Source organism: Austrofundulus limnaeus, unplaced genomic scaffold (genome assembly GCF_001266775.1).
Source record: "Austrofundulus limnaeus strain Quisiro unplaced genomic scaffold, Austrofundulus_limnaeus-1.0 Scaffold626, whole genome shotgun sequence".
In the NCBI taxonomy this organism is placed as follows: Eukaryota; Metazoa; Chordata; class Actinopteri; order Cyprinodontiformes; family Rivulidae; genus Austrofundulus; species Austrofundulus limnaeus.
The window spans coordinates 19,880-34,655 of NW_013953028.1; the positions used below are offsets into that span (position 1 = coordinate 19,880).

The following is a 14,776-nucleotide window of genomic DNA, read 5'->3' on the forward strand; positions in this document are numbered from 1 at the left end:
GTATAATGTATGTCAAAAGTTTTTGTTTGAGAAGGAATTGAAGCTTTTATTTAGTTTTGTTTCTTGATTATTATTGCTTGAAATTAAATTTGGAAATAAGTGGCAGATGTTAAGATTTTTTTTATTTTTTTGCCTCCTTTCATTTCAATTGGGATTTGTATTTTTTTTTTTGTGTATAATTTTTTGTTTGTTTTTAAATGCAATGAATAAAGCTTTGACAGAGATCAACAGATTCTGTTATAATTACAGGTGAAAGATGAATGGCAGTCTTAGCAGCAGTGTGGATGTGGTTTTAGCTGCAGAGCGTGTTACCTGTATGACATCCCCGATGGACTGTCCTTTTGCTATTCGGGCCATTTCGGTCGAATTCAGAGTTCCTGCACAGAGCGCCCGTGAAGATTGCTTTCATCTGCTTTCTCTGGACAGAGTCATCCTGCTGCCAGGACACAACAAGCCAAGTTAGGCCACGAGCACACACCCAGACAGCTGATGGGTAAACACGATTGATATTCAAGGTGTTCTCTTACCTCTGCCTTGGTGCTCGGCGCTAAGCCAGACCTGCGCTGCACCACTGGGGGTTTCTCTCCCAGCTCCAGAGGGAACACTCGTGGCAACTTCCCCGTCAGCTCCTGCAGAGGAGACTCAATAAAGTCTGCGAGGTCCATTGTCTTACGTAAAATGATACCACTCAAGAGTTTAATATAAATCTCAGTATGATTCTTCCTTATAAATGAACTGCACTAAAATCATGATGCAAGACAACATGCATGAAGTAATGGCATCAGACTATTTTACCACTAAACAGAGATAAGTCTGCAGATGAGYCGCAGTTCAATCTTCTTAGCTGAGCTACACGGCTGGCAGAACAATGTTTAATTCCAAAAATAGATATGCAGAGATGGAATGAGTCACTATACATCCATCTGAAAATTTAAAGGATGTGTTAAACAGCTGTTAAAAAAAGCTGATGCAGCTTCAGCCTCATTAACATGTGCTGACAGGCTCTCAGGAGCAATTGAGCCAAGATTCATTTGCAGCCCCTTGTAAGTGATGAAAACAGTTTTTTTCAACAAGTTGCTTTGTGGCATACGCACCGAGGTTGTCTTATAGCTAAATTGAACCCTAAAATTAAAAAATGGGCCACATCTATTATTTATTTTTTGTGCGCTTTGTTTCAAAGACGTGTGGAWGAAAAGGGGGAAAGCGACTCACTGCTTCCTGTAAACAGACTTGTTTGAGCTCCCCCACTCTTGCGTTGAGGAGAGCCTCCAGGGCCTGCTTTCTGTCTTGCAGAGCTGCGATCCTCTCAGCCTGCAGCTTGCTGTTCTGGCAGCCTTGAACATCTGTACACCACAACACATGTAAAACATCATGAGCTGTGTACAACCTCAATTCCAATGAACTTGGGACGTTGTGTGAAACATAAATACAAACAAAATGCGGTGATTTGAAAATCCTTTTCAACCTACTGTATATTCAATTGAATACACAACAAAGACAAGATATTTCATGTTCAAATGTATAAACTTTACAATTTTTTTGCACATATTCACTCATTTTAAATTTGATGCCTGCATCCCCGAAAGGCTCACTCGTTCACAAGCAAGGATGGGATCAGTGTGTGACATTTTACTTCATTTTGTTGCTCACGTAAGAGCAAATAGTCCAACAGTTTAAGAAYAAAGTTTCTCAACATACAATTGCAATGAATTTAGGGATTTCATCATTTACAGTCCATAACATCATCAAAAGATTCAGAGAATCTGGACAAATCTCTGCAAGTACGATGGAGTGTTAGGGCCACACAATGAGATTTAAAAAATTTTTTAATTACAAGAGTAAAGTCATAATATTACGACATTAAAGTCCTATGGAAATAAAGTCATAATATTATGAGAATAAAGTCATAATATTCTAAAATTCAAGTCGTAATACTAGTCTATACCCTTTACAAGAAAAAGCATGCAGTTACCACTGCTTTAAAATGAGGAATGTTGAGCAACTTGTCAATTTGTTCTTTAGTATTGTTTAAAATGAATAGTTAATCTTTTAGCACATTAGCATCAAATTATCAGTAGCAGGACTTGGAAATTGTAACTATATGATAAACTGGGTCTGTATTAATTAATGGATGCATTGACAGATTTAGTCGTCACGTAGCTAATTTCACAATATCTCACAATATTATGACTTTATTGTCGTACTTATAAAAAAATCTTGTTGTGTGGCCCTAATACTCCGTCGTACTGCAAGTAAGCAGCAAGGCTGAAAACCAACATTGAATGCCCGTGACCGTTGACCCCTCAGGCAGCCCTGCATTAAAAACCAACATCATTCTGGAACAGGTATTAACACATGGACTCAGGAAGACTTCAGAAAACCATCAAGTTAAAACGCTATCATGCAAAGACTAAACCAGATATCAACAACACCCAGAAACACCTCTGGCTTCTCTGGACCCAAGCTCATCTGAGATGGACTGATGCAAAGTGGAAAAGTGTCATGTGGTCTGATGAGTCCACATTTCAGATTATTTACGGAGATCATGGATGTCACATCCTTATTGAGTGTTGTTAAAAGGAAAGCTGATGTAACACAGTGGTAAATATGACCCTGTTGCAGTTTTTTTCGGAATGTGTTGAAAAAAAAACTTTGTCCATTTGAACATTAAATATCTTGTCTTTGTAGTGTTTTCAATTGAATATAGGTTGAAGGATTTGAAAATCACTATATTCTGCTTTTAATTGTTTTACACAACTTCACTGGAATTAGATTTAAGGAAAATGTGTTCAAATGTGCCTGTGGATTACTCTCAATCTAAACTGTAGTGTGATGGGTCTACTTCAGATTACACCTGGTCTTTTGGTTGTGTATGCTGGTTTTCATAAAGGTGCTTATTCTCAGTTCTATCATTTTCTGATAAGAGTATCTGGCAGCTGTGGTGACAGTATGGGAACAACAACTGGCTGTTCTCTTGAGAAAAACTTCCAGATTAAGAGTTGTTTTCGTCTTGTTCAGACACGAGGTTGCTGTATTTGTGAGAACTCACGGTTACTCACCAGGAGTCCCCAAACCCATGGATGTGATCAGATGACCTTTGACCTCCATGTGATGTAAATCTGGGGACTTCACAACTCTCTCAGCCACGCTGTTACCTAATGAAGACAATCTGTGGGTTAACTGTAGCCCAGAATCATCAACCAAATATATAAAACCTTAAATGTTTCCTTCTTGCTGACCTTGCAGCCATATGTGTTCTTGAGGTGTGGACGGAGTTGCATTTTTTTTTTAAATCAAATCAGCAGTAGATATATCTGTTGTTCACAGGACACACGGGGGGAACCACAGCATCGCTGCTCAGGTGACTAAAACTGAAACCTGAAAGAAAATTATACAAAGAAAAACCATCAGAAAAGATCTGTGACTCAAGTACAGAGCACTCTGAAACTAAGCTTGATTAAAGTCAGGTCATAATTAGCACATAMGACATTCTGAAGCTATTATTCTCAAATTAGAACTTAAAACAAAAATAGCAACCAATTAATTTGCAAAGAGACGGAAAATATGAGACCAGATAAGTTATTAATAATAAATGGAGAGAGACACAGAGAGATTAGCTTCATCCATTCGGTTTTTAAATCAAAGCTCAAAAACTACTGGTGGGGGGACGGGGGGGCTGAAGAAGTCAGAGAACCAGAATAAGAAGCAGGGTGGGTTGACAGCAGAAAAAATAAAATCACATGTAACCCTTATCTGCCTCATGGCTCTGTTTTAAAGTTTCAGTCCAAAATAAAGAGATTGCATTGTTTGAACCTGCTCAAACCTTAAAAATAACATTACACACAACCTCATTAGATGTCATGCTCAGAGTACATGTGAGGAGGAATCTAAGCTTCTACCACATCAAATGTTAGCTCAATGTCTGTAAAACTGAATGAGCTGTAGACATTTTTGTGTTGGCTGAAATGGATTAGCTGTGGTGCCCATCTAGAATTGAACTGACTCCAGAGTTAATCAGTTGCAGATGTATATCCAGTGATTACTTCGAGATGTTCATTAACATCTTTCTAGTGGTTCATGAGATATTTTGATAATGAACAGAAATGACTCCAGCATTTACTGCTTAAGTCCATCCATWCATCCGTCCATCATCTTCTGCTTATTCCCAGTCATGTTGCAKGGGAAGCAACTTGAGCATGGAGGCCTGGACCTCTCTTTCCCCAGCCACCTCTTGCAGGTCTTCCAGGAGGACTCCAAGGTGTTCCCGAGCCAGCTGAGAGACATTCTGAGTTTTCCCACAGGATCTCCTCCCGGTTGGACATGCCTGAAGCACCTCCCTAAGGAGGCGTCCAGGAGGCATCCTTACCAGATGTCCGAACCACCTCAACTGGCTCTTTTCAGGGTAAGTTTAGTTCCAAGCGTGTATAATTTAGACAAGATTTCAATGGTTGTGTTACTTTCCACTGTGTTCCTGTTAACGATAAAACCTGAAGTGGTTGCAGTGGAGCAGCAGTCCCCAACCCCGAGGCCGTGGCCCAGTACTGGTCCGTGGGTCGTTTGGTACCGGGCCGCACAGAAAGAATAAATAACACATTATTTTCGTCGTATTTATTATTTGAGTCTGAACAATGTTTTATTTTGAAAACCTATCAGATTCTCTATGTCAGAGATTCCTAACCCATGGGCCTCAGCCARCGCCACCTTGAGGGCCTCAAAAGAACAACAGTTCTTAACGTTGGGCCACAGAGGGCCGTGGGACCGCATTGATTTTGAATGAGGTGCAATACACTTTCTCACCACTAGTAGCAGTAGTGCGCCACTCAGTTGTTTAACAACTTTTTTAATATGTAGAAGAACCTTAAAAACCTGCCGAGAATGGAAATGTATTTTAAATGAAAAGAAGAAGCAAAAATGAAAGTAACTCGTCAAAAAACACTGGTTTGTCACTAAAATGAATTGCAGCTTCTGTTTTTACCATGCAATATTTTAAAAGTTCAAAACTTTATCAAATACAGTTGCAGAACTATATTTTTTTATCAAATTAATTTTTGCAATTTTATTTTTAAACATTTTGAATGTATTTTAAAGAAATTTTAAACTTGTCAAAAAGCTGTTTTTACTGTTATTGTTGGTCACTAATATGAAGAGCAGCTTCTGGTTGCAAAAGTTTAAAAATGCTATATTTTCATTTGTACTTTATCAAATTTATTTTTATAGGATTTTATTTGAAACATTTACATTAAACTTTTTAATTTATCTATTTTATGCCCACAATTTTATTTTTTGAATTATCTATTTTTGTTATATATATTTGTGCTGATAAGCCTGAGTGGTCTGTTGACTGACCTTTTTATGTGTTCAAATAATTGCTATGGGCAGGTTACAATATAAAAATGTTTGTCATAATCATGTCTTCTGATTATTTGATAGGAGTTTTACTTTTAAACTTTAAGTGTATTTAATTTACATTAGTTATGATAGTTTAGTTATGATGTAAATACAATAAAAATTAAACAAGATTTAGAATAATTATCATTTTGATTCATACATTGGTAATGTCTGACTGGGCCTCGTGTCACTTTATGTTCAACAAATTGGGCCCCGAGGTCAAAAAGGTTAAGAACTCCTGCTCTATGTTACGTCCATCTATGACACTCTTGACGCGTCAAGGCGCTTGTCTCGGTGAAAACAGACGTCTTTGGAAAGTTTCTTTACAAAGGGAAAGGGGAAGTCGTTGGCACATGTCAGGAAGACACTGCTAATAAAAGGTTACATACAAGTACAAAGTGAGTGGACTGACGTTTATTATTATATTTACAAAATATTAGTTCTTGCGTTGGTCGTAGGCTATCATTTTATTTTGTTGTATTCATCAGTCATACCTGCCGGTCCGTGAAAATATGTGACAATAAACCGGTCCGTGGCACAAAAAAGGTCAGGGACCGCTGGTCTAGGACATAAAGTTCTGGTATCAGTAGTATCCATATTTTAGTAGTGATCCGCACATCACTACTCTGAGCTACAACCACAACAAATGTTAGCAAAGTATCTGTACAAATGATTAAATTATGGCCTATTTTGTGTTTTCTAAGGTCGCGTGCCATCTTGTATTGAGTTAGCTCCAAAGTTGAATCACTTGTAAGTTTACTTTTAATTATTATTTCCTGGAATAGAACTGACTTCAAGTAGTTTTTGCCAAAAATGTTAAAAACAGATCTTTTTCAACTTGTTAGCTATCAGAATATGTTGGGGATGAGTCTCAGCTACTACCACACAAAAATTCAGGTCAAAGTCAGAAAATCTGACAAATCTATAGCCATTTGGTGTTTTGAAAGGATAAGTTCACTGTGGCAGCCATCTTGAATCCTGTTGACTCCAAAAAGTTAATCAGTTGCAGGTGTTCATTCCAGTGGTTCATAAGTGCTAACAGTGCTAAAAGTGCTGACAGACAGAAACATGATCCATGGTCAGTTTTCACCTTTTGGAATAGGCAATAAATACTGTATATGAATATTTTTGTCATTACTGAACTGTWGCAGGTGAATTGTTTCTCATATAGGCTCATCACCACATAGAGGCAGCGCGGCATAAAATAAGTGTTTTCCCAAACACCCAATAGAGACACGATATCCAAAAATAGTGACGGCCTTTTCTGCCAACAGCCTCTCACTCATTGTTGCTCACAAATTGCTGCCATAAACACTGACTGTTCTGTCGCCCTGCCAGTYGCTTAAATCATAAAAAGACTCCATTCATCCCATAAATCTACATGGAAAGCCTCAAGGGCCRTATTACAATTACCATTCCTGAGACTGCTTCTGCCAGCACTGCATCTTTGAAAAGGAAACATTTATCTATTCGTTAGTCAGGGCAGCTGTCTTAAAGCTCTGCTCCCAAATGGCCAGACTCTAGCTTGTAGCACAGATTGCTTTGTTTTCTTCACTCACAYGTCATAAGGAATTCATGGATAGCATGCCTTGAAAGAATGCATATCGCCCACTGCCTTTTACACCAGAGTTTTTACATCATCTTATGTTGAGATCTGATTTTGTTTAAACCTTGAAAATAATGTTTTGCACCATCTTACGCAATATTGCAATATCTTGTTTGATCTGTTGGTGCTTAGAATATGTTGTGAATGACTRTCAGCTACTAAAAATCACTGAGTTATAGTATGTGCAGGCTACTGTTGATTAGCTGTGTCAGCCATCTTGATTTAGTTAAGTCCAAAAGTTAATCAGTTGCAGGTGTGTAGGGCTGCAACAATTAGTCAATATAACCGAATAAGATGTCAATGCATTGTATTATTTAATCCCGTAAATGTTCATTTATAACTGCAATGCAATACATGAACTGCTGAGTGCAGAGGTGCTTCTATTGTCTGTGGTTGCATTGTTCACTAATGAAGAAGAACGTGCTGGTTTGCAAACCACAGGAGAAACCGCAGCGGACACTGTGGCTGCCCGATCCGTCCCAGTAGCACGATCCGTACCGACAGCTCATTTGCGCATGCGCTAAATGATAGACTTCTGGAATGTTCTCGATTTAGGAAAAAATACTGAAAATATTTATTTCTATACTTAATTATAAAAGGTGTGTTTAATTACATTCTGAAAATAGTTTTAATATTGTACACATTTTGATTAATAAAATATAGATTTACGATGCATACATATTTATTTATAATAACTTGCAAACTATTATCTAGACAATTATGTAATAATTCATCTTCGTTTTATTTTTTTCCTGGAATAAAAACCCACAGCTGTTGAAAACGTTTCCTTTTCTATGAAACATTGCAGGTGATGAAAGACTGAAATTGAATGAATTCTGTCATCAGTCTAGCGAAATGCTACAAGCTAAAAACAATGCTTCCAGGACAGTACGGATCGTGCTTCTGGTACGGATCGGGCAGCCAAAGCCACATTTAAAAGTAATAATAACGGCGGAACGCAAAGACAATCATATCGAAGATGCAAAAAAAACCTAAACTTTAACTTTTGAAAGTTGTCAACATTTTACTGAAAATAATTCAAAGAACGTAAAATGCAGACCCGGTTATTCCACGGTAGAACAGCAGCAGCAAAAACAATCACCTGAACCGCTAACACACTAGAGCCATGATTATATCYACTGCAGGTGGTAAGTTTTTAAAAAGTTAGCTTGTTCGTCAGGCCTTATAAAACTTATTTTCAGWGAYTGATCACTTAGTGTTGTAGCCAACTGTCTATAAGTTTTGTTAACCATCAGAAAACAGCATGTCTTCAGTTATGCTAAAATTAGCTACAGCATTCAGTGCCACCGTAGTAATTTACTAAATTACAGTAATAATCTACCCTGTCTCGTCTTCTTACAATTTATTTATTTATTTATTTGGTTGAATCCTTGTTTGAACTTTCAGACTGCCAGATCCAACAAGATTACAAACAGGATGGGTTTTTTTACTCACTTCAATGTTATTTTAACCAWAGTTTTTAGTCTTAGTCTTTAGTTTGTTCTTGTATTCCGGCCTTGCATTAGAGCAGGTTAACAGCTCTCAAGCTGGAGAGGCTGTTTTGAGTTACTTGTAACTTAGCTGTTTGTTTTAAAGACCACTTGCCCGGTAATTTGTATTATATTTAGATACGTATATCTTATGATCACATGCATTATTGTGAAAAATACATCTTAAGTTTCATGGGTCATTATTTTAATTTGCTATGAGAACATTTACTTTTTTATGTTAAGGTAGAAAGATTGGACAATGGAGACATTCACAGGTGTGAGCAGGTGAGGTGAGCCCACAGGAAGCTGTGAAAGAAATAATCATTGACTAAAATCGCACATTAGTCAACTATCAAAAAACTTTCTGTAAGTTTCATTAAAAGCCGTTCAGTGGTTCACGAGCTTAACAGTGCAGAGAAACAAACACAAGCAGAATAGCTTCACTTTCAGTGCAGACATACTTGAAATACTTTGACAGAGTTTGCGTTGCCTCCTGTCCTGGAGCCGAACCAGGGTAACGGCTGTTTGCTCCTGTATTCGTGACACCCCMACCCTCCACCCACAGCATGCCTGATCTCCCGCTGACACCCAAATGGGATCCATTAAACGTGGCAGACTGGAGCTTGGTTAGACAAAAGCTCGTGACACGGACCCTGTTAGACAATACGGAGTCCATGATGATCAGATTTGAAGCTGATCTAATAAACTGAGAGGGAACAAACAAAGACACTATCCTATCTGTTCTTGGATGCGGAGCAGCGAAATCCACAGTGGGAGAAGAGAGAGAGAGATATTTGGGATCCATCTGGTTGGTCTCTGAGCAGCTGAGCACAGGAGCCAAAAGGTTGCCATGCCTCTTAAGAATTGCTCTGCTCTGAAACAGAAAACATTTGCTTGAAAATGTAGTGCCTCTCTCACTAACATGTTCCCATTATTTCCCCGCTGCCATGCTTTTTAAACTCATGTATGGGGGAAAGAACGAACACATTCATGCTCTTAACAAATGAGGAGGTAAATCCAGTAGCACCAAGTCTATTTATCCCCCACTGCTCAATGGTTAAGATGGACAATAATGTTTTTGTTTCTTACAAAAAGTAAAAATACCTTAACAGGAAATGACTTTGGTAAGAATAAATTCCACTGATAAGAAAAGTACTTAAGTAAAAAACTGCTCACAATAATCAGGAAAGTTCAAGTACTTTTAGGAAATGAAGTGTTGAATTTACTGAACCAAAGTGGTTCCAATAAACTGAGTAGACATTACATTTATTTAACCTGGTTTAGTGGAACCAGTTGATATAACTTGGTTAAGTAAATTCAACACTTCAGTTTTAGAGGGCTTAAACAACTTTTCACCAGGAGTTATGGTCATATTTTAATTTGTAACATCTAATTAGGTGTTAAATTTTAAAGTAAAAAAGTAAAAGTATAATTTTTGTGTTGAATGAAATGTAATAGAAAAAAAAAGTTTAGAAAGTACTTGGTAAAATTACAAATCCTTATTGTAATTGCTTAAATACTGCAACAAAGTAAACATACTTGTTCCTATAAACCTCTGCACTGAACAAGTTTTATTGAAACTTGTGAAAAATACTCATTGGTGGCAGCAGGTGAACTAACTGGAGTAACTCTTGTACTTACAGTGGGGTGCAAAAGTTTGGGCAGCCTTGTTAATTTTCCTGATTTACCTTTATAAAGTATTGTTTGGATGAAAAAATCAGTTAAATATATCATATAGGGGACAAGCACACTGATGTTTGAGAAGTGAAATGAAGTTTATATGATTTACAGACAGTGTGCAATAATTGGTTAAACAAAATTAGGCAGGTGCATAAATTTGGGCACCATAAAAAACCTTAACTCAATATTTAGTAGATCCTCCTTTCACAGAAATAACAGCCTCTAAACACTTCCTATAGCTTCTAATGAGAGTCTGGATTGTGGCTGAAGGTATTTTAGACCATTCTTCTTTACAAAACATCTCTAGTTCATTCAGGTTTGATGGTTTCTGAGCATGGACATCTCTCTTTGAGTGACACCACAGATTTTCAATAATATTCAGATCCGGGGACTGAGATGGTCATTCCAGAATGTTGTACTTGTTCCTCTGCATGAATGTCTTAGTAGATTTTGAGCAGAGTTTAGGGTCGTTGTCTTGTTGGAAGATGCAGCCYCGGCTTCARCAGCTTCAGCTTTGTCACTGATTCCTGGACATTGRTCTCCAGAATCTGCTGATATTGGTTGGAATCCATGCGTTCCTCAACTTTAACAAGATTCCCAGTCCCTGTACTGGCCACACAGCCCCACAGCATGATGGAACCACCACCACATTTCACTGTAGGTAGCAGGTGTTTCTCTAGGAGTGCTGTGTTCTTTTTCCTCCATGCATAACGGMCCTTGTTCTGCCCAAATAACTCTGTTTTAGTTTCATCAGTCCACAGCACATTATTCCAAAATGAAGCTGGCTTGTCCAAATGTGCTTTAGCATACCTCAAGCAGCTCTGTTTGTGATGTGGGCGGAGAAAAGKCTTCCTCTGCATCACTCTCCCATACAGCATCTCCTTGTGTAAAGTGTGCTGAATAGTTGAACGATGCACAGTGACTCCATCAGCAGCAAGATGATGTTGTAGGTCTTTGGTGCTGGTCTGTGGGTTGAYTCTGACTGTTCTCAACATCCTTCACTTCTGTTTATTGGAGATTTTGTTTTGGTCTGCCACTTCCAGTCTTGACTTGAACTGTGCCTGTGGTCCTCCATTTTCTCACAATGTTTCTCACAGTGGAGACTGAAAGCTGAAATCTCTGAGATATCTTTCTTTATCCTTCCCCTAAACCATGATGGTGAACAATCTTTGTTTTCAGCTCATTTGAAAGTTGTTTTCAGACTCCCATGCTGCGACTCTTCAGAGAAGATGCAAAGGAGAAAAACTTACTATTGCCCCCTTAAAAACCCTTTCTCATAATTGGAGTCACCTGTGTATGGAGGTCAAGAGTCACTGAACTTACCAAAACAAATCTGAGTTCCAATAATTAGCTCTAAAGGTTTTGAAATCAATAAAATGAAAACGGTGCCCAAATTTATGCACCTGCCTAATTTTGTTTAACCAATTATTGCACACTTTCTGTGAATCATATAAACTTCATTTCCCTTTTTAAATATCACTGTTTGTCCCCTATAATAGATTTAACTGATATTTTTTATCCAAACAATCAATGATTTATAAAAGTAAATCAGGAAAATTAACAAGGCTGCCCAATCCTTCGCACCCCACTGTATACTTATTTATATTTATTTTAATCATTACTACCTTTAAAAGAATGTTCTAATTACATTGACATTGGGTTTTGTGGAAAAAACATACAAAAGTAATATTTTAACAGTTGTAAAGAACACCTTGAACTGCCTCAGTTCAGAGAAATAGAGTTTATGTCCAACAGGACCGATGAGCTAACATCTAGGCTAGACGAGTCCCTGACAAAAGTTTACGAGACAAAACTCACTTATTAAAAAAAGACAAAAGTTCACAAATTATACAATTTTTCTTAGCTTAATATTGTATCACAGAAAAAGCACATTAGATTTATATCACAAAGTATTATCATACATCACATTACAAATGTAAGCATATTGTATGAAATTAAAAATAACCCTTGAGGCTTATAGCCCACTGTAAGGAAGTCCTATGGAGGTCAACGTTCAGCTACCAAGTCCTGGCACAGGTTTTGAGGCTCCATGTGTCACTTGCACTTTTAAACYGTCTGCCCATTATTAGGTGAGGAAATCAGTGAATATTTTCAATAAAAGTAGAAGGTTAGAAGGTGTGAACAACTCAAAATGAGGAATGTGTGAGCAACTCCGAKGTGTCACATATATCATACCTTTGGCATTTTAAAATCTGAAAAAAAAAAAGTGATCTTGTCTGTAAACCAGTCTAAACACAGCCAGACCAAAGTGGATCAATGCCGTCTTGAAACAGCCTTCATCCACGTTCTGGAGTTGGGTTTACCAGGGGGGCATCTTTACCAGATGCCAGAACCCCCTCAACTGGCTCCTCTGGATGTGGAGGAGCAGCTACTCTGAGTCTTTCCCAAATAACTGAACATCTCACCCTATCTGTAAAAGAGAGCCATCAATGTCACAGTTCACTTTTACTTRCATGGAACTCTATTAGTAAGGACAAACAGAAGCAGCATCTAGCTGTGGCACTTCTGTTGCAACCTGGAGTCAATACTGGCAGGACTTTYAAAACATTTCTGCTGAAATAACCATGGCAGCAATTTACTTTGGTCAATGGTAAATGAACTGTACTTGTACCAACCAGGATACTCAAAGAGCTTTACACTACAATCAGTGTCATCATTTACCCATTCACACAGCACTCTACTACATCACTCTACAAAGCTAATACAGGTCAATCAATCCAGTGCTTTTTAAATCACTCCTACACTGATGGGACATCAGAGGCAGTGGGGGTTCAGTGTCTTGCCCGGGGACACTTTGACATGTGTCAGAATAGTGGGGAATTGAACCGCCAACTCTTGCATAGAGAAACAACTACCCTAACCACTCAGCCACAGCCGCCAACTTTGGTCTTGTCTCTGGTTGGACTAGCCATTAGCCTATCAGTCATGTGTGACACTGACTCCATTTCTCCAAACTCAGGTTGTTCAAAGGCTATCTCCAGCAGGTAAAAAATGAATTCATCATAACTTCTCCACACAACCCCATTTCAAAACACCACACCTGACAAGATCAGTGGCAGCACTCAGGCTTTTCCAAACATCTTGCCCTCATGTACGCACAAACATGTGAGCATGAGGGGCAAGCACAAACACAGTCCTTTAGGACCGAGTCTAAGACTGTATATCAAAGCCATCGAAAAGCTGCATCGATGAAAGGATCCTGTGAGACCCCAGACTAAAGTATCAAACTATGCGAGTTGGTGGGGGTCTGAATGGTGGGATAGACAAAACTATCCAGGCCATGCTGATTAAATATAAGCTTTGCAGGGAGACTGAGGAACCCTTGCATCACACAAATGTAAATGAGAGAGTCTGAAGGGCTAAGCATTGAAGTCTGTACGGTGGGAGGAGCTGCTCTTTCTACATCTTAGGAGTGCTTGAGATTATAACATTAAAGTAAAAAAACAGCAGCTTTAAATGCATTTTTTAATCTTTGATACACGATTCCAATCACTTCATAAAGAGGTCCTCTGTCTTTGCTTTGTGCTTTTATCTGCATGTAGCCTGCCTGAAAAAAAAAGTTACACATACATACACACACATTAGGGGTGCAATGATACAGAAAATTCACAATTCGGTTTGGTTCGATACTTTAGTCTCACAGTTCAATATTTTTTCGATAAAGACACGTGGAGCACCACCTTGACATAGAAATCAAGAGAGGAGGGATAATGGTTTAAAATAAAAGTTTACAGAAATGAATGCAACATATATGATAAATATAGGGTCAAAAATGGATTTAAGATGGGTTTTAATGAGACAATACTTTTCTTGAATGAATGCTAATGATGTTGACTGCGAGTTTAAGGAAGCATTTGTTACAAAGTTTTTAAAAATGTGAACAGCTTACACATCTAGAAGGGCACCATAAGTATATATACAGGTATTAAAGTAACATTTGATCCTATCCAGCTTTTTTACTGGACAAGAATCTAGCAAAGTCCCAGGACTGTTAAAATTAAAACCCTGCACCAAACAAAAACAAGACAACATTCCCTCCAAACCCTCCAGCAGCTGCTCTCCTCAGAGCCAAGACGTTTACAGACAGTTGTAAAGACTGGATGCCTGTCCCAACTGTTTTGACATTTGTTGATGCTTTAAAAGGCAAGATTACCTTATTTAAAAAAAATCTGTTTTAGTTTAAATGTTTGATTTGTTTACTATGTTCCACTGTAAATAAAATATGGGTTTATGGGATTTGCAAAACATTGCATTCTGTTTTTATTTAACTTTTTGCACAATGTCCCAAACTTGTTCAGAGTTGGGGTTAATTAGTAGTAAACTTAAGCAACGCACAGTGTTTGTTGCATGGCGTGTGTGTGTGTGTGTGTGTGTGTGTGTGTGTGTGTGTGTGTGTGTGTGTGTGTGTGTGTGTGTGTGTGTGTGCTCTGCGCAGTGCGTAGCAGCTGGGATGGCACCTCGAGCTGACTGAACAGGTGAGACGGACGCCCTCATGTTGACACAGCTGCTGCTGTTGTTAGCTTCCACATGGTGATTCAGAGCCCGGCTCACTCACACACACACACACACACACACACACACACACACACAC

The 14,776-nt window shown here is 38.3% G+C and overlaps 1 protein-coding gene across 2 annotated transcripts in view; it reads right to left on the reverse strand.

Annotated features, from left to right (window-relative positions):
- The window catches only part of ccdc120b (coiled-coil domain containing 120b), a 31,211-nt gene that overhangs the window by 9,752 nt on the left and 6,683 nt on the right, over positions 1–14,776 (reverse strand). The window contains exons 2-6 of one of the 2 annotated variants that reach the window (XM_014027255.1): positions 3,240–3,378; positions 3,060–3,155; positions 1,213–1,343; positions 528–629; positions 313–433 (exon numbers count right to left, since the gene is read on the reverse strand). In XM_014027255.1, coding sequence (XP_013882709.1) covers positions 313–433; positions 528–629; positions 1,213–1,343; positions 3,060–3,108 — 403 coding nt within the window. In that variant the 5' untranslated portion in view covers positions 3,109–3,155; positions 3,240–3,378. Of the gene's footprint in view, positions 1–312; positions 437–527; positions 630–1,212; positions 1,344–3,059; positions 3,156–3,239; positions 3,379–14,776 lie in introns of both variants that reach the window. The other variant, XM_014027254.1, reaches the window with a different exon arrangement.